Here is a 26,890-nt window from a genome sequence, read left to right on the forward strand (position 1 = left end):
TAACCATTATCCCCCGGGGCAGAAGGGAGGCTGCTTCGATTTAACACTTCAGCACCTGCATCAAAAGAGGGGAAAGTAGCCACCCGCTTATCCAGTTTGCGGATTTGCTCCCAAGTCCATTCTCTCATCCAAATCTCCAAACTGAGCCCCTTCACCTGCTCACCCAGAAGTCAAGGCCCCCCCTTCCCCTCTCCGAATACACGCACACACCGCTTTGAGCGGAGCTCCATCTCTTCAAGATGTCCAAGGTAGCCAAGTACCGCAGACAGGTGAGCGAAGATCCTGATATTGACAGCTTGCTGTCTACGCTGTCTCCGGAGGAGATGGAGGAGCTGGAGAAGGAGCTGGATGTGGTGGACCCAGATGGGAGTATTCCCGTGGGGCTCCGGCAGAGGAACCAGACAGACAAGCAGTCCACTGGCTTGTACAATCGTGAAGCCATGCTCAATTTCTGTGAAAAGGAGACCAAGAAACTTATCCAGAGGGAAATGTCAATAGATGTAAGTAAAAGCCCTGGGGGAGTAGGGGAGTAGGCTGAAAGTGCTCCGGGAACTAATCGCTGGAGCTTAAGAACAGAGCTGGTGAATTTCTGCCTGGGGAATCAAGGTCACTGAAAAGGAAAGTTAGCAAAGGATTTCATCTCTTACAACCTCAGAGTGACCACTGAACTAGCTCGCCTCTGCGAGCCACTTAACCTCAGTTTATTATTCCCAAGAATTTGTTATATCTGGAGAGTGTCTTTATTCGTCCCACAATTTCAATATCCACTAAAAGTATGTCTGGAGCACCGGTTTGGGACAGAGATAAGAATACAGCGAATAGAGATGGCATCTTCTAGCCACCTCCAATTAAAACTTGTATATAGACATGCACGTATAATCTCATTTCTCAAATACTAGGAGTTAATGTGGTTTGGGTCTCATCTTAACACTCAAATCACTTCAGGAATTTCATTAGGCAGGCACAGACTCCAAAAGCAATGGAAGAAGTGGGGGGCAGTAGAAGATGAAGACCCACTGATTAGCCTGATTGGCTTTAAATTCACTCTCTTGAGAGGATGTCTCTCTATCCTCTTCTCGGAGGAAGGAGCTCTTGTGGAACATCCCTTCTCTCTCTGTGGCTCCACCCAAATTTCCATTCCTTCCTTATATCAGATGTGACCCCCAGCCTTACAGGCGACACTTTTCAGCACTACTTTGCTCTATGTAGTATGTGTTGGAGAAAGGGAGACAGAAAGAACAATGTCTCCAAAACATTTGCCTACATCTGACATAGAATCTACACTCTGTTTTGGCTGGAAGCATACGAATTGTTTCTGGGACTCTAGTACAAGAGATTTCTACATACCACAGCAGAGCTTTGTAAACTTTTACCACTAGCAACCCCTTTTTGCCCCACTCTGGGTATGTGGGTATAAAATAGGCATGCAAATCAAATATTTGCTGGTAATAAATCACAATTTCATGACCCCCACATTCAGATATGTGACCCCCTTATGTCCTGATTCACAGTTGACCCACAGTTTAAGAAGCTTTGTACTACAGTACACATGTAGGTCCCCCTGGGATTTTAAGGCACGTTATATCATCCATGAGAATGTGACTTGTGTTGATTCCCCCTGTCTGTGCCAAACAGCATGAGTAGATATTTTTAGGTGGGAAAATTGTCCTATCTGTTATACTAGTTCTTTCCATTATCTAGCAAGTACCCAACTCAAGATAATTCATTAGATACAGCTTTGTGCGGGAAGAATAACATTCAGCTGTCCAAATATATGATGAAAAAGATTGGTGATTGTAAATCAGAAGGAGGAAAGAGCAGCAAAGAAGGGATACAGGGATGGAATCAAGGTGCCTCTGTCTTGGCTTCCCTAATCTCCACATTTGTGTCTAATGCAGGAATAGTCTTGAGACAGAGATGAGCTCAGAGATTTTATATTGCTGATTCTTTGAGCATCTATCATGTCTTATCCCAACTCTGCTCAGCAGAAAATTTCTGGTGCCTGATAATGCAAAGACAGTTGTCGGGAAATAGAAAGAATGAAATGAAACAGACCTGAAGATATTGATGCTTTTCTATCCTATTCCCCATTCTTCATTTTAACTTCAACCTCTCTGCCCTCCCCTTCTACTCCCCCTCCCCCATCCCTCCCCACCCCGACACTTTAGGGACTGGCCTTGCTCATTTCTTACTCAATATGGCTGTGCCTCATCATTTCTGTCATTTGATGATCATAAAGAAAAGATTCCACAGATGCTACTGAAGTTTTAGTCAAAAGTATCTGGCTTTGATGGCACTATGTAGATGAAATACAAGACTCCAGCTTCCTTAGAATTCTTTCACAAAATTCTCTCCTTTTGGAAATTTTGTCCACTTGCAACCAGCCTTTCAGACTTTTCTTCTTTTTCATTCTCCTATTTTCTAGCCCCACCAACCATCTACAGCACACTGGGAGACATAATATGTTACATGGCCTCTCTGTAAGAAAATACATTCTGAATTGTTTTGCTAGGAGAGGGCTTGGATTGTGACATCTGTGAATCAACCCAGGACATAACTTTATTTGACGTTAGTATTCTGTGGCCAGGAGACAGAATCCTTGCTTGCGCAAGTCTGACTATGAAAGTGATATTTCCAATATTGGCTTCATTGGTACCATGTTGAAATCCAGTCAAATGAATTCAACAGTGAAGATATTTGTAGAATAAGAAAGGGGGAGGGAGGTAATATACAGCTTTATCTTGCCACCTAACCCTGCTCCCTCCAAGGAGCTTTCCTAGAGGCTATGCATGTCTAGCTTCTTTAGTGAAGGCAGTGGCCATATTCACCACCAGGCAAACATGGCTAGCCACATATGAGACTGGTGGCCAGTGTCTTTCCATCTTGCTTATATAGCTTAGGTTGGTGATAATCCATTTTCCTCCCTCCAAACCCCACTCTCCACACACCAAGCCTAGCCTCAAAAGTACTTCACTACCATGTAAACGATTGCTACTTATTCAGCAAATCATTACTGTTCATCTCTTTCACATGAGGGGCTAAAGTAAACACACTTGGGAGCTCTGAAGATGAAGCTATTTCCTCTTAGAAGGGGATAATCTAAAGGGGTAGACAAATCAATACCTTGAGAACAGTTACAAGGAAGCATGCTGACATGGGGGGAAAAATTGTATCCATGACAACATCAGTGTAGCAAGAGATACAGAGAATAGGAAAGTAAAGGGTTTTCTTTGATACCCGTAGAAGACACTCAATAAATCCTTATTGATTGAATGATTTCTGGTTGCCATAGCCAGAAAAGGTTCTAGAGGCACACAAAGAATACAATGGAAAACTCCAAAATGAAAGAATCTTCCAGAATATATTTTATTATCTTCTTAATTCCTGGTATGAACTTTGGTTAATAGGAAAAGGATCCAGAAGAGTAATTAGCAATTTAGCGTCATAGCAAGTGGTAAATAATATGCCCACAGAGAGAATTTGGACCTCAAAAACATTTTTTGAAATAAATGTTAAACATGTATTGATCAACTTGCCATCTGGGGAATGGGGTGGGGGAAGGAGTGGAAAAATAGGAACAAAAGGTTTGGCAATTGTCAATGTTATAAAATTACCCATGCATATAATTTCTAAATAAAAAGTTATTTTAAAAAAGAAATAAATGTTAAAAATAAATAGATTTTAAAATAGAATTTTAAAAAAATATGCCCATAAACCAGGTTTGTAATTCATGATTAAGTAATCTAGCACATAGGAGGCATTTTAAAATGTTAATCGATTGATAAGTGACTAAGATGAATTCATCCAAAGGAGATGATAGTGGTTTGTAAACAAGCATTATTAACAATGTAGAGAATCTGGCAGTTTCCTATTTAAACCAATTTCTTACTTTCTTTTTCTTTTTTTAACGTTTCACTGATGCTCTTTACTTTCACCCTATTCTTCTCTTTCTCTTCCTTCTCCAACCCAGCAAGACTTAAAAACTTTAAAAAAAAGTTCAGCAAAATCAACTAATACATTGATTGTGTATGACAGAGTATGCAATATGTCACATTCATTGTCATCCATCTCTAAGAGCAAAGGAGAAAGGTAGATTTTCTCATCTCTTCTCTGTCATTGAGCCAGGTTGGATCATCATAACAACACAGAAATTCAGTTTATTTCAACAGACTTTTTTTGCTACATAGATGCTACACTCTTATTGGTAACTAAGTATTTCTATATCATTAAAGGAGTCCAGATGATACATGTTTTTGTATTCTTTACCTAGGGGAGTCAACTAGCTTTTCCCCCTCTCCCTCCCCACACCCAAGCAATTGAGGTTAAGTGACTTGTCCAGCCATAACATTAAAAATATATATATATTTTGATAACTTTTCAATGTCAGTATAATTTCCTTTGCAGTTCTATTTTTTATTATTATTATTTTATGTATTTGAAAAACTTTTTCTGAGTTTTAAGGCTTCACTAGACTGCCCGAGGGATCCATGACACATAAAAAAGTTAAGAATTTCTAGTCAAACCACCACATAGCATTTTCACTCTTTCTGTTGTTTGCTTGCATTTTGTTTTCTTTCTCAGGTTTTTTTTTTCCTTCTTGATCCGATTTTTCTTGTTCAGCAAGATAAGTGTGTATATATACATATATTGGATTTAACATGTATTTTAACATATTTAACACATATTGGATTACCTGCCATCTAGGGGAGGCAGGGGAAGGAAGGAGAGAAAAATTTGGAACAGAAGGTTTTGCAAGGATCAATGTTGAAAAATTACCCATGCATATGTTTTGTAAATAAAAAGCTTTAATTAAAAACAAAAAAAAGAATTTCTAGCCAAGAAGGATCTAACTCAATCTAGTCTGAATGTTCATTAGCAAAGCAAATCCCAGCATATCTTTGAAGGGAAGTTGTATATTTTAATAAGAAATAAACGTGAGGCAGAATGAATCTTGGGATTTCTGATAGAAAGGGGTCCTGGTATTTGGATCCCTTATTGTATCTGACATTTGTACAGTGTTTTGTATATAATGGGGCAGCTAGGAGGTGCAGAAGATAGAACACTCAGGCTTGGAGGCAGAAGACCTGAGTTCAAATATGAACTGAGACACTGATTAGCTGTGTGACCTTGAGCTAGTTACTTCACTCTATTTACCTTAGTTTTCTCATCTTAAAATGAGCTGGAGAAGGAAATAGCAAACTATTCCAGTATCTCTACCAAAAAAACTCCAAAGAGTGTCACAAAGATTTGGACAAGATTGAACAACAAAATTTCATGTATCATCTCCTTTTAGTCTTGGAACCATTTCATGAACATTATAGTAGGGATTTCTTTTCAGTCAAGGGTATGATCCCCATTTTATAGATGATGAAATTTTGCTTCAAAGATAATAAGTGACTTGCCAACAGGCAAAACAACAAGAGTCAGATGGGGGAATTTGAACCTAGCTCTTAGTTTAGAACTCTAGCCTTTATATCATGTGCTACTATTATAGACAGAAATTATTACTATATCTGGGTCCTTGGGATTGCTGACTAACACTGGGACTGCATTATTTTTTCTCAGCTGGACAAGAGACTTTCTGAGATATGTGGATATACCTTATCTTCCTCATTAAACTGTAAACTCCTTGAAGGCAAGACTTAGATTATAACTATTATCTTTCCATCCACCATGTATAGCACACTGTTAGGCACATGGTATAATAAAAGACTGAGAACTGAAAGAGTCCTTGGAAAGCAATGAGTTCAATTTTCTCATTTTGCAAATGAGGAAACTAAGGCACAGAAAGATTTTTTTTTAATTTAATCTTTTTTTTTTTTTTTTTGGCTGGGGCATTTGGGGTTTAGTGACCTGCCCAAGTCACACAGCTAGGAAATGTTAAATGTCTGAAGTCAGATTTGAACTCAATTTTCCCTGACTTCAGGGCTGATGCTCTATCCACTGTGCCACCTAGCTGCTCCAGAAAGATTTTTTTTTTTAAATGACTTGCCCCAGGTAATACAGGCAGTGAGTGCCTGAGGGAAGATTTGAACCCAGTTTTTCCTGGATGCTCTATTCACTGGACCACCCAGCTGCCTCTTAGTCTATCTCCATTGAATTGAATTTGTTAAATTGTTATTGATGTGGCTGTAGCTTTTTAGAAGACTGGTTCCTCTTTGCATGAGGTTGGTAGAGATCATGGAGATGGAGAGTGGAGGTGGAATAGGGCAGCTGCCCTTTTATCTCCATCTCCCAAAGGCAATGGACTACCCCTACCAACTATCAGGGAAATGTTTGTCCTGGTAGCCTGACCCAAGACCCAGTAGAGACTTTTCAGTTCCTCTCTTTTGATCCCAGATCAAGTCCTTTGGCCTTTTGAAAGATGGCTCTGTTATGCCAGTGTCCTTGGGTCAGATTGCAGGAACCAGATCCCACCTAACTGATTTGTGCCTTCTCTTTTCTTCCCTGGGCAGTGAAGAAAATCCTGCCACTCCTTTCCTCTGCCTTGGCATTAGCAGGGCACAGGGATTAGCACCTGCCTTTGGCCAGGAGCAGGGACAGCAAAGCTGGATGGAGGGCAGAGGCAGCTAGGGAACCTCTTTTTGGTTCTCTCCTAAGTTAGATCCAATTTCCAACTACTACCATCTCCGATGAATTTCTGGGATTCTGCAACTCTATTGCCTTTAGAATAAAAAACGAACTCCTCAGCCTTGTTTTTAAGGCTCTCTTCAATCTGTTTCCAACCTTCCTCTCTAGACTTGTTTCATGTTATTTCCCTTCATGCATTCTGTGTGTCAGACAAACCAGCTTCTTCACTGTTCCTTAGATTTGACATTCCATCTCCCTTCTTTTTATACAAACAATCTTCCATGCTTGGAATGTACTCTTTTCTTATTTCTGTCTCTTGGAATTTCTTCCTCCTCACTGGAAATCTTCAAGAAAAAGTTGGATGTCCACTTGTTAGAGTGAGGATTCCTCTTCATATATTAGTTATACTTGAAGGCCACCCAGGTCTCTTTCAACTTTGAAATTCTCGGATTCTGTGTCCAGTTGTTAATCCTTCCTTCTCTCAAAGTATTTTGTGATGTATTAACTTAACAGATTATGTGCTGAATCCTACAATAGAGTGAAAAGTCCTTAAAAACTGAGACTTTTTTGGTCTGCTCCTTAGCAAAATGTCTTGATTAAAGGAGACCCTCAATAAATATGTGTTGATTTGAGTGGATGTGAACTTCTTCCCACTTCTTGTTTTTTCTTCTACCCCTCAGCCTCTTAACTTTTTTTTTTCTATTAACCAAATGACCAACAATATGCCTAGTATGTACAGAGCCTCATTGGGAGAAATACAAAATAAGTGGAAACCACGCCCTTGAAAGTTTGCTAAATAATTAGGGAGACAAGACTCACTTTTTTTTTTTAATAATTTTTTATTGATAGAACGCATGCCAGGGTAATTTTTACAGCATTATCCCTTGCATTCACTTCTGTTCCAATTTTTCCCCTCCCTCCCTACACCCCTTCCCCCAGATGGCAAGCAGTCCTTTACATGTTGAATGGGTTACAGTATATACTAGATACAATATATGTGTGTAGAACTGAACAGTTTTCGACAAGACTCACTTTTGAAACAGTTCATAAGATTGGTGATTTTGTCCACGTGGGGTTTCCATTGATGATTATAGCCTCAGTGTCGTCAAGCAGAAGATATTTGTGAATACTTTTTGGAAAAGATTTCTTCCGTTGGTTTCCAAAATGTTTTGCTGAGGAAGTCTCTCTGAACTAGCTAACGAGGCTGGTCTTTGGAAGATGAGCAACCAACCTACCACTGGCCCGAAGCTTTTTCAGCTTTGTAGAAAAATTATGGTGGTACAGTAAAAAGAATACTAGACCTGGGGTCAGAAAGTCTCAACCTCAGGAATTCAAATATGGCCTTAAGGCTTACTGGGCAAGTCATTCAAACCCTGTTTATCTCAGTTTCCTCATTTGTAAAATGAGCTAGAAAAGGAAATGGTAAACCACTGCAATCTCTTTGCCAAGAATATCGCAAATGAGGTTATACAGAATCAGACACAACTGAACAATAAACAAATGTCTATTGAATTGAGTCAAATTGAATCAAGTCCTTAGAATTTGTTCTAATACTTTTGAGTCACCTTCATGCCACCATAAGCCATCAGAGAGACAGGTCCCTTAGTGGAGGGAAAAACACATACCTGCTTCTTCTTTTTTTAATTTTTAAAGCTTTTTATTTTCTTTTTTTTAAATTTATTTTTTATTTATTTAATAATAACTTTGTATTGACAGAATCCATGCCAGGATAATTTTTACACAGCATTATCCCTTGCAATCACTTATGTTTCGTTTTTTCCCCTCCCTCCCTCCCCCCCCCCAAGATGGCAAGCAGTCCTATATATGTTAAATATGTTGCAGTATATCCTAGATACAATACATATTTGCAGAACCGAACAGTTCTCCCACTGCACAGGGAGAATTGGATTCATAAGGTAAAAATAACTCGGGAAGAAAATCAAAAATCAAATAGTTCACATTCATTTCCCAGTATTCCTTCTTTGGGTGTAGCTGTTTCTGTCCATCCTTTATCCATTGAAACTCAGTTAAGTCTCTTTGTCAGAGAAATCCACTTCCATCAGAATACATCCTCATACAATATCGTTGTCGAAGTGTATAATGATCTCCTGGTTCTGCTCATCTCACTTAGCATCAGTCCGTGTAGGTCTCTCCAAGCCTCTCTGTATTCATCCTGCTGGTCATTCCTTACAGAGCAATAATATTCCATAACATTCATATACCACAATTTACCCAGCCATTCTCCAATTGATGGGCATCCATTCATTTTCCAGCTTCTAGCCACTACAAACAGGGCTGCTACAAACATTTTGGCACATACAGGTCCCTTTCCCTTTTTTAGTATCTCTTTGGGGTATAAGCCCAATAGAAACACTGCTAGATCAAAGGGTATGCACAGTTTGATAACTTTTTGGACATAATTCCAGATTGCTCTCCAGAATGGCTGGATTCGTTCACAACTCCACCAACAATGCATCAGTGTCCCCGTTTTCCCGCATCCCCTCCAACATTCATCATTATTTTTTCCTGTCATCTTAGCCAATCTGACAGGTGTGTAGTGGTATCTCAGAGTTGTCTTAATTTGCATTTCTCTGATCAATAGTGATTTGGAACACTCTTTCATATGAGTGGTAATAGTTTCAATTTCTTCATCTGAAAATTGTCTGTTCATATCCTTTGACCATTTATCAATTGGAGAATGGCTTGATTTTTTATAAATTTGAGTCAGTTCTCTATATATTTTGGAAATGAGGCCTTTATCAGAACCTTTAATTGTAAAGATGTTTTCCCAGTTTGTTGTAAAGCTTTTTATTTTCAAAACATATGCTCGGATAATTTTTCAACATTGACCTTGCATAGCCTTGTGTTTCAGATTTTCTCCTCCTTCCCCCCATCCCCTTCCCTAGATGACAAGCAATCCAAAATATGTTAAACATGTTACAATATGTTAAATCCAATATGTATAAACATATTTATATAGTTCTCTTGCTGCACAAGAAAAAATCAGATCAAAAAAAGAAAGTAAACGAGTAAGAAAACAAAATGCAAGCAAACAATAACAAAAAGAGCTATATTGTGATCCGCGCTCAGTTCCCACAGTCCTCTCTCTGGGTGTAGATGGCTCTCTTGATCCCAAGACCATTGGAACTGATATTAATCATCTCATTGCTGGAAAGAGTCACTTTCATCAGAATTGATCGTCGTATTATATTGATGCTGCCGCACAAACCTGTTTCTTAACGCCTTAAGAGTAATGGTTATGGAGCAGCACAGCAATTCTCCAGGAGGAAGAGGGTAGAGTCAGTGTAGCTGCCAGGAACATAATGAGTCAATGAGTCAGGACTGCCCAGCCCATCCAGATCAAACTTTTTGTTTGTTTCTTGTACTTTATGGGTAGAGCTTTAAAAAAGTGTTCTGGCTCAACATCTTCCCTCCTTTTTAGTCCTGGTTCATTCCCATCATTTTTCTTTCTGAGAGAATTTTGGCTCAAAATAAATTTCTTTTTAAAAACTGTTACTGAAGTCATTTGTTTTTATATCACCTTCATTTCCAAATATATCTCTCCCTTCTCTCCTCCCCAGAGAGCAATCTCTTATAACAATATAAAAAAGAAGGGGGAGAAACAGTTCAGCAAGATTAACTAAACCACCAAATGAAGCAGGTGATATATTAGATATTCCATACCCATCACTTGTCATCTCTTCAACAAAAGGAGAGAGGCATAAATATTCTTTGAGGTCAAGCTTGGTTATTATAATTACATAATCAAATGAAATACTATCTATTAGTGTTGTTCTTTTCATTTATATTGCTGTAGTCCTTGTGTATAGTGTTTTCCCGGTTTTCCTTCTGTCTGCATCAGTTCTATGAACTCTTTGGATTCATTATTTCTTATAGCAAAGGAATACTCCATTTGCTTTCATGTAATACAGTTTGTTTAGCTATTCTAGAGTCAATGGCCTTTTACTTTATTTCCATTTCCTTACAAACAAAAGTACTGCTCTGAATATTTAGGTATATATGGAGTCCCTTTTTCTCTCTTTATTCTCCTTGGGGTATATATTTAGAGGTAGGAACTCTTCATCAGTGGGCCTGGATATCAACATAAACTTCTTAACAAATAAACCACTTAGCCCAAATTTATACCTCCTTGTAGAGGCCTTTTCTGATTCCCCTAATTATTAGTGCCCCCTCTTAATTTTTTACATCTTATATTTTCTTATTTATATATACTTTATTTCCCTTCACAGAAATAAAGTTTTTGAGAGGACAGATGTTCTCTTGCTATTATATTTAATACTCAATAGTTGGTATATAGTTTTTATCAGTGTTTATTGACTGTTTGATATCTCAAGAACTTGAAAGGGTTATGTAACTAAAGTTCACACTTAGTGCCATTCTAACCAGTGGGGTGCTAATTTAACAACTCCTCTCCAAAAGAGAAAAAAATGTTTGGCACATTTTAAAATTTAATCTGAATTATTAACATTTTCTTCATCACTTTCTTTAAGCATAGACAAACAACAAACTAATAAATCAAGGTCTAATTAGTAACATTTGATATTTTCTGCTTCTAAGTGATGCCATAGTGCACAGAGTGCCAGGCTGGAGTTTCTGAGTTCAAATCTGAACTCAGACATTTACTAGCAATATATTTTTAGGTAAGTCACCTAACCCTTAATTTTCTCATCTATAAAATGAGCTGGATAATGATATGGCAAACCCAAATCAGACAATATTGAATACAACTAAAACAGCAACTAAAAAATGCTCACACTGAAAATTTAACAATTAGTTTTCTTGAGCTAGTGTCAATGAGTTGGCTCCTACCCTTTTGACCCTATCTGAGATTTTTATTCTAAATTTCTAGGGCATAGTTTTGTTTAGCAATGTTAATCTTCCACTCATTAGAAAGCACTCTTACATCTATCAAAACCAGATCTCATTTAGTTATCCATGCCATGGAAAGAATAATCTTGGTATAATCATGAATATTTTGTTGCTCCTCAGATTTTCTTATATCAGAATCCTTATGGACCATTTTTTTTTTTTACCTTCTTTGTAGCCTTTTTTTTTTTTAAATAATTTTTTATTGATAGAACGCATGCCAGGGTAATTTTTTACAGCATTATCCCTTGCATTCATTTCTGTTCCGATTTTTCCCCTCCCTCCCTCCACCCCTTCCCCCGAGATGGCAAGAGTCCTTTACATGTTGAATGGGTTGCAGTATATCCTAGATACAATATATGTGTGCAGAACCAAACAGTTTTCTTGTTGCACAGGGAGAATTGAATTCAGAAGGTATAAATAACCCGGGAGGAAAAACATAAATGCAAGCAGTTTATATTCATTTCCAGTGTTCTTTCTCTGGGTGTAGCTGCTTCTGTCCATCTTTGATCAATTAAGGCTCTCTTTATCAAAGAGGTCTTATGGACCATTTTCATGGGCTCCTTTCCCAGATCTACACCTACTGAAACATACACCCACAATATATATCTTTTTCATATGGTAGTGTACAAATTACTTGGGAATAAGAATTTTCATAAGATTTTATTTTGTGATGACAGTGGTCCTGTGTATATGCTTCTTTTGACACTAGATTAACTGTGATATTTGGCCTTGATGGGATGAAAGCAGACTGAGCTTGTTTTTCCACATTTAGGTTGTTTTTAGAGGAAACTAGATGGTATTAATGGAATGAGTTCTAGGAGTTAGGAAGACCTGAATTCAAATGTGATCTCAATATTTATTAGTTGTGAGACACTAGGCAAATTATTTCACTTGGTGATTTAGTTCCCGTGGATTTAATTACCCTCTCTATGCCAATTAACTCTCTCTTCCCTACCCTAATCCTTCTGCTGTTTTACAATCTCACTTTTTCAATTATTTTTCAGATATCTCAAAATGGATGTCCCATAGAGAACTCATTACCTTTCCCCTTAAAGGCTCCTTTCCCTTCATCTTCCATTCCCTATTATTATAGAGAGTACCACCATCCTCCCAGACCTTCAGGCTCACAATTTAGGAATCGTTCTCCATTCCCCACTCCCTATCCAAGCTGTAGCCAAGACCTTTGTAGCATCTCTCAATTAAGCCCCTTTCTACTCTGCCACCTCATCCCTGGACTAGTATAATAACTTGCCTCAAGTCTCTTTCCTGTTTCAGTCTAACTTCCATTCAGCCACCAAAGAGATTTTCCTAAAGCGCAGGACTGATCAGGTCATTCTCCCTACTCAAAAAACTCCAGTGGCTCCCTATTACTTCTAGGAGCAAATACAAAAAAAAAAAAAAATTTTTTTTTGGCATTCAAAACTCTTCACAACCTAGCTCCCTCCTACTTTTCTATTCTTCTTATACCTCATTCCCTGACATGTATTCCTTGATTAATTGAAGTTGGCCTCCAAGTTGTTCAATGAACAAGATACCACATCTCTTGACTATGGTCATTTTCTCTGGCTATCCCCCATACACTTAAAGTCTAAATGATAAAGAGACAGAAATGGATTCAAAACTGGATAACCCAAGTCACGAGGCTTAGTTATTATAAGGTAGAAAGAACATGGGACTGATTAAGTTTCAGGAGACCTATGTCTAATCTCAGTTTTGCCATAGATAACATTGACTCATCCTCCAGTGGCCCTTCCTTAGTTTCCTTATCTGTAAAATGAAATAAGATTTACAGTGTTTACCTCACTATTTTGTTGTTTAGAAAGGGCTTTGTAATTCTTATAGCATGATATGAAAGAGGCTTATCTTATCTACCTAATTCATATCTACCTATCTATTTATTTAGATCTTTCTAGCTTGTACATTCTATTCCAATGCCAAATAAATATTAGTGTAGGAGAATTAGGAAAGCCACAAAAAGTGGGAGTTTTGCTATTGGCAGATATATAATAATAAGACCAAGAGTAGGAGACCATGAATGTGAAAGAGATTGCCTTCTTTTCTATATCTAGCTTTTATCCTGGACCCAGGCTTTATTTGCATGCACAAAAAGCCAGAATATTCCCAGGTAAGAAGGCTGAGTAGGTAGTGGGAGGCTCCAGGAGCTGGGGGAATTTCCAGGATGGAAGCCTGGACCCCTCCATAAAATAGAGGCCCAGATAGTAACTTAGCAGTGGAACAAGGAGACCCAATTAGTATATTATAATTACCTTTCTTTCAGTATTTTGGTTGACTACGACATTATGCCTATTGTTTTCCTACTTCTGAGATTTTTAAAGGAGATGATTTGAGAATTTAAAAAATTTTTAATTGTTCTGCTCCTGATTTCTTTTTTAGTCTCTGCCTAATTTCTTTAAAGTTCCAGCCATAAGAATTGATGGATTTGTGCAGTTGGTTAGCACTATATAACAAAAGGGGCAAAGTTTCAGAACTAACATACTCTCCTTCCTCAGCATAATCCAGAAAGTCTGATTTGGAGTTTGACTTCAAATGTCCCTAGGGTGTGCGACAGAAAGATCAACCTGGGTTACTAGGAAAGCTGTTTATAAACATCTCGGAATAGAAAGGCCTTTCACAAATGCTCCCTCCTGGAGGAGTTTTATATACTGCTTTAGATTTTAACATCATTACCTTTTGTATTCCAATGTAAACCTCCGGATTAGGGGCAACCCTATATAGACAGCAGAGCAAATGCTTAGGATTCTAAATCCCCATGTTGAACTTTCTGGAGCCCAGGACTTCTAAGGACAAGGCAATTAGAAATTGGTGACATTTACCATGATATCATTCGAAGCAGAAATAGTACAAGAAAAGGAGCCTCTGGAGGCATTTACCCTTTAAGGCTTCTCCCCTTTCCTTCCCTCCCCCTCAACTGCAGATCCCTCTTTATATTCCCTCAGAGATTTGTCCCAAATACCCAACTTCCCACTGCCCAAAGACCTCCTGGTGTCTGGGACTGCCCATTCCTGAAATCTTGGGAGTCAGAGATCCAGATTTGATACTCGGCTCCACCTCTTACAAGCAGACACTATGGACAAGGAAGCTTAAACTGAGTCTCTGGGATAGGAAGAGTAATTCTTGTTCCATCTACTTTGCAAAGTAATGCTATGTGAACATCAGCTATCAATAGCAATTCCCAGAGTAGGTAATATACACAACAAGTGCTTGATAAATGCTGATTCAGGGGCAGCTAGGTGGCTCAGGAGATAGAGTACTGGCATGGAGTCAGGAAGACCCAAATTGATGATTTCAAATCCAATTTTAGATACTTACTAGTTATGTGATCTGGGAAACTCACTTAAATCTATTTGCCTCAGTTTCCTCATCTGTAAAATGAGTTTGAGAAGGAAATGGCAAACCAGTCCAGTATCTTTGTCAAGAAAGTCCCAAATGGGGCAGAGAATTGGACATGACTGAACAATTGAACCACAACCATAAATGTTGCTTGGGACCTGGGTTTTGGATCTATTTCTGCCACTTACTATCTGGGTGACCCCTAGTTAAGTTGATCTCTGAATCCTAAGTTAGAAAAAGAAGATGAAAAGAAAAATTAAAAAATAAAAAAATAAAAAAAGGATGAGAATATTCTTATTACCTTGCATAGTGCCTAACACAAAATAGATGCTTAATAAAATACTTGGTGATTGAATCCTTCCTCAAAAGACCATTCAAGATAGTGCTGTGAATAGAGCACTTGCCCTGAAGTCAGAAGGACCTGAATTCAAATTTGACTTCAGATACTTAACACTAACTAGCTGTGTGACCCTGGGCAAGTCACTTAACCTCAATTGCCTCAGTAAAAAAACAAACAAACAAACAAACAAACAAATTGGGAGAAAAGCATTATATAAACATGATTTGATATTATTTTTTGCATCCAAGCACCGATACCTACTTATACCCATGAAGACAGTTCAGCATAGTGACTTGAATATGGGTTTAGGAATAAAAGAATTTGGATCCATGTCTGATACTTTGTATCTTGGACAAATTTCTGTTGTTTCAGTCATATCTGATTTTCTGTGACTCCATTTGGGTTTTCTTGATGGAGACGCTGGAGCGATTTGACATTTCCTTCTCCAGCTCATATACAGATGAAGAAATTGAGGCAAATAGGGTTAAGTGACTTATCTAGGGTCACACAGCTAGAAGTATCTGAGGCTAGATTTGAACCCAGGTCCTCCTGACTAGCATTCTATCCACTGGGCCACCTAGCTGTCTACTTAACAATAATAGAATTTATATAATACTTGAAATGTTATTCATACTGTCCTTAAAACAACCCTGTATCATGTGTAACTATTAGCCCCATTTTACAAATGAGAAAACTGAATCTAAGTGTGGTATGTTGACTTGCCTAGAATCACACAGCTATTGAGTGTCCAAGGCAGACACTTAGGTCTTCCTGACTCCAAGGCAAGTATACCATCTAATTGCTTACGTTCTCTAGCTTTCAGCTTCTCCATTTGCAAAATGAGGGGAGCAGACTAAGTGAGATCCCTCTCCCTTCTAAATCTACAGTCCAGTGATTGTTGCAATGACATAGGCAGCCACAAGCATGGAGGCAGCAGCCTCTTAGAAAATGAGGCTTTCTTCAGCCTTTCCGGAGATACAGCATGCAAGTGCTCTGTAGTGTCAACAAGATCCTGATTAGAAAAGAAGACTGGGATAGAATCCATCCAAGCATTCCTTCCTCCATCAACTCTCCTGAAAAATACAAGATGCCTTTTCCTCCTCCTCAAAAATATTTATTAAGGACATACTATGTGCAGGATGTTGCACTAGGTGCTATGATTAAAACTAGTGTTCAAAGAGTCCTCTTAGGTTTGCAAAGTGCTTTCCTCCAGGTAGTGTTTTGAGGCAGGGAGTGTAAGTATTAGCACTTTCACTTGACAAATAAAGAAAATAAGGCAAAAAAGGGGGGGGGGGAGATGGAGAGATAAATCTGAATAAATGAAACAACTTACCCAAAGACATTTAGCTAATAGATCTTGAAAGAGGTCTCCTGACTGTAGGATTCCCCTGCACTGCCTCCCTCTCTCAAAGATGTGCAAAATATAATTCCTTTTGTGGTTCCTGTGTGAGTGAAGAAAAGAACCTGTACAGGAAAAGATAAATAAAAATAAGATATGGATGTCCTTTATACTCTTAAATAATTATGGAGAATCCACCAAAGATCTTATGTTTATTTGAGTTATATCTATTGATATTTACTTAATTTAGAAATTAAAATGGATAATTTAAAAATTTTATTAATTCATATATAAATAATAATACCATTACATATCAACACAACACATTTTAATAAAATATTTCCAAAACAAAAAAAAATGAGTGAGAATAGTAGCATTCTTTTGCATTCTTTTGAAAATTGCTCTGTCAGGCTTATAAAAAATAGTTGATTCTCCTATCTGCTTCTTTTTTTCCCCCTGAATGTTATTTTATTTTTCTAATTACATACAAGATAGTTTTTAACATTCAGTTTTGTTAGATTTTTGAGTTTCACTTTTTTTCCTCCCTCCCTACATTGCCTCCCTCCTCAAAACAGCAAGCAATCTGATAAAGGTTATATATGTACAATCATTTTAAACATTTCCATATTAATCATGTTGTGGAAGAAAAATCAGAACAAAAGGGAAAAAGCTCAAGAAAGGGAAAAAAAAAAGGAGAAAAAAAGTGAAAATCTCCTATCTGTTTTTGCATTTAATTTTTTAGGATATGCTGTTGTGGTTGTAAATGTCAGGAAAATCCAGATTCACCATGATATGTAATTGGAAAAGGAATGAGTATCTTATTTAATAGATAAATAATCTAAGTAGATAAGAGCATCTTATTTAACAGGTAAATAATATTTTAGCATGGATTATGAAAATATTTTTTATCTCTTGTCATTATTGTTTCATAATAAAAGGCAGGGGGGTGACACAATATGCAAAGTGCTGTACTGAGTATTTGGGAAGACCTTAGACCAAACTCTGCTTCACATACTTTCTAGAGATGGAATACTGCAGAAGTCACCCTCAGCCTCCCCTATTTTCTTAGCCTCTCTCAGATTCAATTTCATTATCTATAAAATGGGTATAATAATATCATTTACCTCCCAGATTTATTGTGAGGAGCAAATGAGATGACATAGATACAGAACTTGTCAGAACTCAGAGTATATCAATGCTAGTGATTATGACAATAACCTGCCTGTCAGCCCAGGAATTGTCCCCTGGACACCTTGTGTTTGGGAATCGCTGTACTAAAGCGGTTTGAGTATTTCATTTAGGACCTAGATCTCTCTCCTTAGATCCTGCCATCCAGGAATTTTCAGTTTTGTCCTAAGAACAATTACTTAGAATTCTCCTGCAATTTATAAGCACTATCTCTTGTCTCTAGCCTAACCCTACATGAAATTGTGCATTTATTCACACTTTTTGTAGATCAGACAAATAATTTGGTGACTTTCTTAGATAAAGGAAAAGGTAAGGAGGAAATCCAGTTCATCTAATTTCTGCATCAGGCTACACTAAGGTATTAGAGCCACTTCTGGGAGATAGATAGATCCGTAATTTGATATTGTCCATCCATTATTCAGTCAACATGCATTTATTAAATGCTTAATGTATACTAGTCACTGTGTCAAGCACTAAAGATACAAAGAAAGGCAAAAATAGTCCTTACCCAAAGGAGCTTTAGTCTAATAGGATAGAAGAGGGAATATGACATATAAACAACCAAGACTATGCAAGATATAAACAAAGGAGCTGGAAGAGAATCCTATTTCATTTTGGCCATTTAGGAGGTAACTGTTGTTAATTTTCCCTTTTCTTTAGCTAATCCTTTGAACCACCTGGAAAATGCCTAATTTTCCCCTGTAGAAAACCCACCCAGGACTGAATTAATTTCAGTAAATTTCTTCAGCACAATGGCCCACATCAGCTCAGTGCTTATGTCAGGGGATTCATTCAGCATAATTTCCCAGGCTCCAGAATCCATATAATTTGAGCAAATGCAAGATGAAACTTAAAGGCTATAGAGGAGACCCCTGGGTTTTGGAGCTGTTGTTCATAAATGTTCTATCCAGGGCCTTCAACGGAGCCAATCCTAAGCCTGAGAATTGGCTCCTTCCCTTGACCTTTGGAGCCCTTCCCTAGAGAGGTGGCCAAGGAGTGAGCCCAGGAAGGAGGAATCAGCCAAACAGAATGATTAATTAGACCATCAGCCTGCTGTCGGCCAGTTAGGACTTATGGCCAAAAAAGTGAAATGAAAATCCAAATGGAGGGGGAAAAAGGCCTAACTGGAAACTAAACCCTGGTGGTGTGTTCACAAGCTGGGTACTCAGGAATCAAGGGTGAAATGAGATACACAGCTGGGCAGTCATTCTTAAAGGATCGAGTCACTGGAAATACAACAAACTGGGACATTGGCTTTGAGTTCTCCATCTAATAGAGGAAACATCATCTCTATCAGGAATCTGATTTTTATATTTGGAGTCAATCTTGGTTTGTCTTGGGGGTTACCCAACAGTCAAGCAAACAGCAAGCATCTTTTAACTGCTTATTATGGGCTTATGCATGGAATACAAATACAAAAATCTTACAGTGTTTTCAAAAATTTACATTCTAAATGGGTACCTGTGGTCTAGAGCACTACACTCCTTCCCTCTCCCTGAGAGGTCCCTTTGAACTGTATCCATATAGACAGTTTAGTCTAAGTACAATTCTGGCGGAGCCTGGCCACAGATGAGAAGGGAGGGAGGATTGGGCATTCTTTTCTCATACCCTTATGCTTGTTAAACTCCCAGCCCAGAGTCCTGAGGCCATATTATTTAAGGCTTTGGCTCCTGTCTAGGTCTTCCTAAAGGTGCAAATAATAAGGTACACAATATTCCACATAAATCAGTTATGGGACAGGTATTAATTTGACAAGATCCGGAAACTGATTTGAAATGTAGCATGAAGAACAGTGCTGAGATTGTGAACCTAATAAACTAAAAAAAGATGATAATGGTCTCAATAAAAACAAAAAAAAAGTTTGGATATAAAATCAGTACTAATCATAGAACAGTCACAAACATAAATATTGCTATTTTAGACTTTCTTTGAAAAGTCTTGAAGAAAGCAAGCAATTCTAAGGGGGAACAGTATGTTCCAGACATAGGGATAGCTAATGGAAAGACATGAAAATAAAGGATAGAGGGTGTGCAAGAAGGTGAGTTCTTTGGGTTCTAGAGTGAAAAAAGGGAATGTTTTATAATAAAGTTCGAAAAGCAGGTGGGGGCCAAGGTGAAAAGGACTTTATGTGTCTAGTGACAGTAAGAAACAGTTGTATTAGTGAGTAGAGAAGCATGTAGTCAAACTTGAATTTTAAATGTCTCTATCTATCTATCTACATTTATATCTATCTAGCTACAGATAGAGAGATAGCTATAGGGAAGATGAATTGGAAAGGAAACAGACTTGTGGTAGGGAGGCTAATTTGAAGGCTATTATAATAGAACAGGTGAAAGAATTTCAATTATCACGATGGTCACGTGAATAGGGAGAAGGGGTCAGATACAGAAAATGTTGTGAAGGTGAGGATGACAAGATTTGGCAACTGATTGGAAATGTACTGTGAGAGAGACTGAGGGGTTCAGAATAATGCTGAGGTTGTGAACCTGAGTGATCAGAAAGGTGATGGTGACCTCAAAGTTAGGAAAAATCTGTTTTAAAATGGGCCATCCAATTTTAAATGTCCAGTAGGTAGTTAGTGACGCAAAATTGGAGTATAGGGGGTAGGTAGATGGTATAGCAGATAGAACACTGATTCTAGAGTCAGGAGGGCCAGAGTTGAAATCTGGCCTTAGACTCTCACTAGTAGATAATTCACTTAACCCCAATTGCCAAAAACAAAACAAAACAAAACCTTCCAACCCCCCCCCCAAAAAAAAACAAAAACAAAAACAAAATAAACAGACTGGACCTCACGAGTGTAATTGGGGCTGAATATGTAAAGGGGTGAGTCATCTATAAAAGATGATCACTGAACCCAAGGGAATCAAGAAGGTTAAGTGAGAGTATATGGAAAGAAGGTCCAAGGCAGAACCTTGGAATAGATCTCCAATTAGGTAACCTGACATGGATGATGAACCATAAAAAGAAACTAAGAAGTAGCTGTGAGAAAAGTAGGAGAAGAACTAGGAGAGAATATTGTCATGAAAACTTAGAGTCTATAGAAGGATAGGGTGGACCAGCAGTAGAAAATGCTGCTGCAGAGGGATCAAGAAGTATGAAAAATGAGAATAGTCCTCAAATGCAATAAAAAGATTATTGGCTACTTTGGAGAGAGAAGTTTGGAAACCAAATTTCAAAGCATGAGAAGCATTTGAGAAGAAAGGGAATACCTTTTGTTTAGGCATTTGATGGAGAAAGGATATAGGACATTAGCTTGAGGGGATAGTAGGATATAGTGAGGGTTTGTTTGTTTGTTTGTTTGTTTGGTTTTTTTTTTTTTTTTTGGTCAAGATGGAGGAGACTTGGAAGTATTTGTAGGCAGCAAGGAAGAAGGTAGTAAATAAGGGAGACCTTGAAAATATAGAAAGAGAGTGATTAAATGACTGGCCTCGTTGAGGACAAGTACCATTTCTTTATCAGACACTAGACTAAAAGACTTGCTGTCAAGGGGTTATGAGATGTAGAGAATGGGAGAAGAGAGAGATCATAGTAAATCGCCATCATTTTCTCAGTATTGTTTAGTTATTCCTCAGTTTCTGGCCATCCCTATTGTTTTCAATTCTTTTCTACCACAAAAAGAGTTATTATAAATATTTTTATACATTCTTAGTTTCTTTTTCTTAGACTAATCTGTCTCTTAATCTATCCTCCCTGTTAATTCCCTCTCTCCCTTCTCCTCTTTTTCTGCTGTAATCCCCGTGAGTGAAATTCATTTCTGCCTCTAATTACATGTGTGTTTCTTTTCTCCTTTGAACAGTTCAAATGAAAAGTGACACCTCCTTCCTCCATTCCTTCTTCCCTGTCTTTAGGGAGAAAGGAAGCAAAACAATACGTGGAGGTTCTAATGATGAAGAGGTTTCGAAGACTTAAGGAAGGGACATGGAGAAGAAAAGAACAAGCTATTAAGCATCTACTAAACGCTAGGCACTGTGATAAGCACTTTACATTATTATCTCATTTGGTCCTTACAATAACTCTGTGAGGGAGATGCATTTTACAATCAAGGAAACTGAAGTGGAGGGAAGTTGAGTGACTTGCCCTGAATTACACAGTTCATAAACGTTTGAGACTGAATTTTATCTCAAGTCTTCCTGATTCCAAGGCCAAAGTTCTGTCCACTACAATTGCATGTATGGTGCATTTGACAAATTCAAGGAAAACATATTCAGTAGGAGTGGAAGTAAATATATATCTATAAATCAATAAATTAACAAATATATATCTATAAATTAATAAATATAAATCTATTAAGTAGCTATTATGTGCCAGACATTGTAAATAGTGTTAAATGTTATAGATTGATCAAAGAGGATAAAAATTATAAAATGAAATTGGATCTGGTCAATATGAGGTCTTTGGTGATTTAATTTGGTGAACCTGATTTGCAGGACACGGGCAGTGTTGACAAAGTAAAGTATCAGCTGTAGACAACTTTTTTCAAAATGTTTAACAGGGAAGGGAAGAGGAGAGTTGAAATACATGAATGGAGAAGAAGAAATAAGAGAAAGCTTTTGGTATTAGCAGAAGTTTTGTTCAATCTTAGAAAAATGGTAACTGCCTTGAGAATCGTTAAACATTCTTAGGTCATAAGTGAAAATGAGAAAGTATTTATTAAACACTTACTAATTATCCACACTATGCTAAATACTGGAGATACAACAGAAAAGCAAAGACCTAAATACCTTTATACTAAATGACCTAAGAAGTAGGTAGCATGTTCCATCCTTAGTTCTCTGTAATCATGATTGGTCACTGTGCCGATCAGAAATCCCAAGGCTTTCAAAGTTTGTTTGTTTGTTTGTTTGTTTGTTTGTTTTTTTTGCTGAGGCAAATGGGGTTAAGTGACTTGCCCAGGGTCACACAGCTAAGTGTCTGAGACCAGAGCTAAACTTAGGTCCTCCTGACTTCAGGGCTGGTCGTTCTATGCACTGCACCATCTCACTGCCCCATTTTTAAAAAAAAGATTGTTGTAATTATATAAATTGCTCTCCTAGTTCTGCTTACTTCATTCTGCATCAGTTGATACAAGTCTTCCCAGATTCTCTGAAAAACCATCTCCATTATTTCTTAGAATATAACAGTATTCCATCACATTAACATGACTTGTTTAGTTATTCCTCAGTTTCTGGCCATCCCTATTGTTTTCAATTCTTTTCTACCACAAAAAAAGTTATTATAAATATTTTTATACATCCTTAGTTTGTTTTTCTTAGACTAATCTATCTCTTAATCTATCCTCCTTGTTATTTCCCTCTCTTCCTTCTCCTCTTTTTCTGCTGTAATCCCCCTGAGTGAAATTCATTTCTGCCTCTAATTACATGTGTGTTTCTTTTCTCCTTTGAACAGTTCAAATGAAAAGTGACACCTCCTTCCTTCATTCCTTCTTCCCTGTCTTTAGGGAGAAAGGAAGCAAAACAATGATATAATACTTACATATTCCAGGCACTCTGCTAAGTGCTTTTTATAAATATTATCTCATCTGTTCTTCATAATAACCCCATTATCTCCATTTTACAGATGAGAAAGCTGAGACAGAGGGTAAGTGATTTACCTAGGCTAAGTGACACAAAGTTGTACACATCTGAGACAAAATTCAAACTTAGGTTTTCTTGACTCTAGGATCAGTACTCTAACCATTGAACAATCAGCAGCCTCAGTTGTATAAGCTTCAAATTGCTCATCTTGATTATGTGAGATAATTTTTTCCACTCTTCCTCTCCTTCCCTCTGCTTTAGTGTTCTCCTTTCTATTCTTCTTTTAATAACATCAAGGTGTAATAGAATCACTCCCAAGTCCTCTTTCAATTAGGCTCTCCCTGTGACTTTGATGATAGAGTACTTAGAGGACCCATTTAGCTTTTATCCCATTTTCATCTCCCCATTTTAGAACTGAAACAGTATATTCTTGTTTTAATCCTTTATGATTGCTCATGTTTCCCTAATTTTTGTTTCTTGATTCTGTTTCAATGTTTCTATGCAGTTCTAGTGTTTTTATCACAAATGCTTGGAAACCTACTATTTCCTAAAGATATATTCTCACCCTCTTCCCCCAGCTCCCAAAAGAATTAAACTTAGTTTTTCTGGGTTAACCATTTTTGCTGATCAACCTAAATACTTTGCCTTCTAAAATATCTTATTCCAAATTCTCCTGATGGCTACTAAATTAAATGTGATCCTGATTGCGGCTCATTGGCATTTGAATTCTTCCTTTTTGACCATTTATATTTTTTCTTTGACTTGGAAACTCTGGATTGTGGCTATAGCATTCTAGTGAGTTTTTTTTTTTCCCCAAGAGATGACCAGTGGAATCTTTTTTATTTTTACTTTGCCCTCAGGGCAGTTTTCTTTTAAATTTTTTTGAAATATGATATTTAGGTTCTTTTTGGTTATGGTTTTTAGGTAATCTAATGATTCTTAAGTGATCTCTCCTTAATCTGTTTTCTAAATCAGTTGTTTTTGCTGTGAGATACTTAATATTGCCTTTCTTTTTTCAATTTTTAAACTATATTTTAATATTTCTTTTCATATCATTGAATTTTGTATCATTGTATCATTGGCTTCTATTTGGTCTATTTTATGTTTCAGGAAGTTTGTTGCTTGGGCAATATTTTGTAATTCTTGTGCCAAACTACTAATTTTCTTTCCAATTTTTTCTTCTATAACTCTCATTTCTTCCCAAATTATTTTCTCTAGTGCTCTCATTTCATTTATAAAAGCATTTTCTTAAACTCTAAAACATTTTTAAATTCATTTCACTTTTTCCAGAAATTCTAGTTAAACTTGTCCTGAAGCAGTGCTTTTCTTTGAAGTTTTGCTTATAGATGTTTTGGAGTCATTCTCTTCTGCATTTGTGTCTTGAATCCTTTTCACCATAATATCTTTTAATGGTGGGATTCCTTTTTTTGTTTGCTAATTCTTGTAATCTCTTTCCTGACTTCAGATTTTATGTAAGAGCTAGTCTCTACATGCATCTAGAGGGAATGTCCTCTACTGAAGTGGTGAAAGTCATAGTTCATAGTTTGAAAAATTCAAAGAGATTTTCTTATAGTCACAAAAGAATTTATTGGTGCCATAGCAGGTAGACCAAACGAGAGAGTCTGGCAATTAGAAAGAGTTTGGGAGAGCATTAAATACTGAATTTTGGGGCATCAGCTATCAGAGTAATAGCCTACATGTGGAGAGCAAAATACAGATAAAAAAGAAGCCAAGACGTCTTTTTTATCCAGATAAGGAGATGGATTTCTTTTAGCCAGATATTGTTATTTAGAGAAGGAGACAGGTTAGAAGTCAGAATGTCTATTTTACAAAAAGACAAATGAATCAGGATGAAGATTTTACTGGCGAAAATAAGGAGCAACATATAAGAGGTTTTATTGTTTTACATTTCTTACCTAGATATGCAGTTTTGAGTGGATCATAGGCTCTGACCCATCACTACTGCTGCTTTCTTGGATTATGATGTTATTTTAGAATCTTAGGGGGCATTCAGGTTGGGGACCTGTAAGCTGTAGGTATTCTCAAAGTGCCTTAAATCAGGGCAAAGTCTGATTTCTGCCCTCCTAGTTTTGAGTCTGAGTAACACTTCTGTTGCCCTACCCTGTTTGCAGTTCTAGTATACTGCATTGGACTCAGTTGGAGTCCCTGTTTTGAAGGGACAGAACTACAGGCTCCCCTTTGGTCTGGGAATTCCATTGCTGGTTTCATACTGGATTGGAAACTAGAACCGAGACCTCATTCTGCTACTATCTCTGAGCCTCACATCTATTGCTTACTTGTAAGAACTTGAACTTGTTCTTTAATTAATATACAACCTAAGCCTATGACTGTTTCTACCGTGGAACACTTCTCCTTGGTGCATCTTCTACTCAGGCAGCCTTAGGTCTGTGATTCGCAACAAAGCTGACAGTCTGCATGTACTCTTGTACCCTACACTCATTGTTTAGGCCCCTCAGTTCTGGATTAGAGACATTTTTTTTTGTCTTAGTTCTCTTTCTGCACTGGACTATTTCACATAAACATTTCTGCTTAGACCTGGATGGGGTCCATTCACCCCATCATTCCCAGTCATGTCCCATAGACATATCTCTCTTTTTCTCTATGTCAACCTGGCCTGAGAGAAATTTGGGTTACTATTGTTTTCTTCCCTCATGGAAAAACATAAATATAATAAATTACCCATCAAAGCATTGAACAAATCTTACTTTTTCTTTCTGGGAGGGGCCTAATATATGCCAAGTTTTCTCTTTTCTCTACAGCATATAAAACACAAATTGTATATCTAAGTAGAACTGAAAACTGTTCCTCAGTCATTCTCCTTGGTCCTCCTCTTGAATCATACTTTTATGATACATACATAAATTTAGCAATTCATTATACATCATCTGTGAGCCCAACAGAGAAGTGACAGTTTAGACCTGATGACTTCCTTTGTTGTCAGCTTTCTGCACATTTTTTTTTTTTTTTGCATTCTGGGAAATTGGCAGAGTTGGAAGAATTGTTGGAAATAGATATTACTCAACTCAAATCCTCCCCCCTATTCCATTCCTATGCCTAAAGAGGCATGGAACAGAAGGAACATTCTCTCCAAGGTGTACCTAAGTCTCCCAGACACCACAGAAATGAATGATGTTTCCCTTTGCATTGCAAAATGTTATCTCCTTAAAAAGCACCTTTCCCCAGAGTCTTTTCTTCTGAGGATTTCCATGATCGGCTCATTAATCCTAGTTTGGATTGGAAGCTAACCAGATAGAATTATAGACTGTTATCTTGGAAGACTGGGGACATGTTTGTAGGCAGGAATTAATAACAAAGACAAGAATGTAAAACAAAGTAACTAGGCAGAAGCTGCCAATTTCACTTGGCTCCACTAGCTTTTCAGTCTTTTCCAAGCTGATTTGTAGAACCATCAGGAAGTTGCAAGGAACCTAAAACCCAGCCAGTTTCTTTGCAGTTTTACTAAGTGGAATACCCCAGATGATAAATTAATGACCCAGGGATATGATAGACATTAAAAGTAATTTTTAAACTCCAAATAGGCAACATCCAGAGAGTCTGAAATTTGCAAGAGATAAAAACATTGTAAAGAGAGACAATATTAACTTGAGAACTTCTAGAAGCTATTAGATAAAGGTGCCTTCAATATCCTGAGCAAAGGCTTTAGACTTGTGGTTA

General features: G+C 37.5%; 1 protein-coding gene across 1 annotated transcript in view; it reads left to right on the plus strand.

Annotated features, from left to right (window-relative positions):
- Positions 1-26,890, plus strand: part of LMOD1 (leiomodin 1) — a 67,046-nt gene continuing 40,156 nt past the window's right edge. The window contains exon 1 of the mRNA XM_051998659.1: positions 1-500. Coding sequence (XP_051854619.1) covers positions 240-500 — 261 coding nt within the window. The 5' untranslated portion in view covers positions 1-239. The remainder of the gene's footprint in view (positions 501-26,890) is intronic.

The sequence above is a fragment of the Antechinus flavipes genome, chromosome 4 (assembly GCF_016432865.1).
Source record: "Antechinus flavipes isolate AdamAnt ecotype Samford, QLD, Australia chromosome 4, AdamAnt_v2, whole genome shotgun sequence".
Classification (NCBI taxonomy): domain Eukaryota; kingdom Metazoa; phylum Chordata; class Mammalia; order Dasyuromorphia; family Dasyuridae; genus Antechinus; species Antechinus flavipes.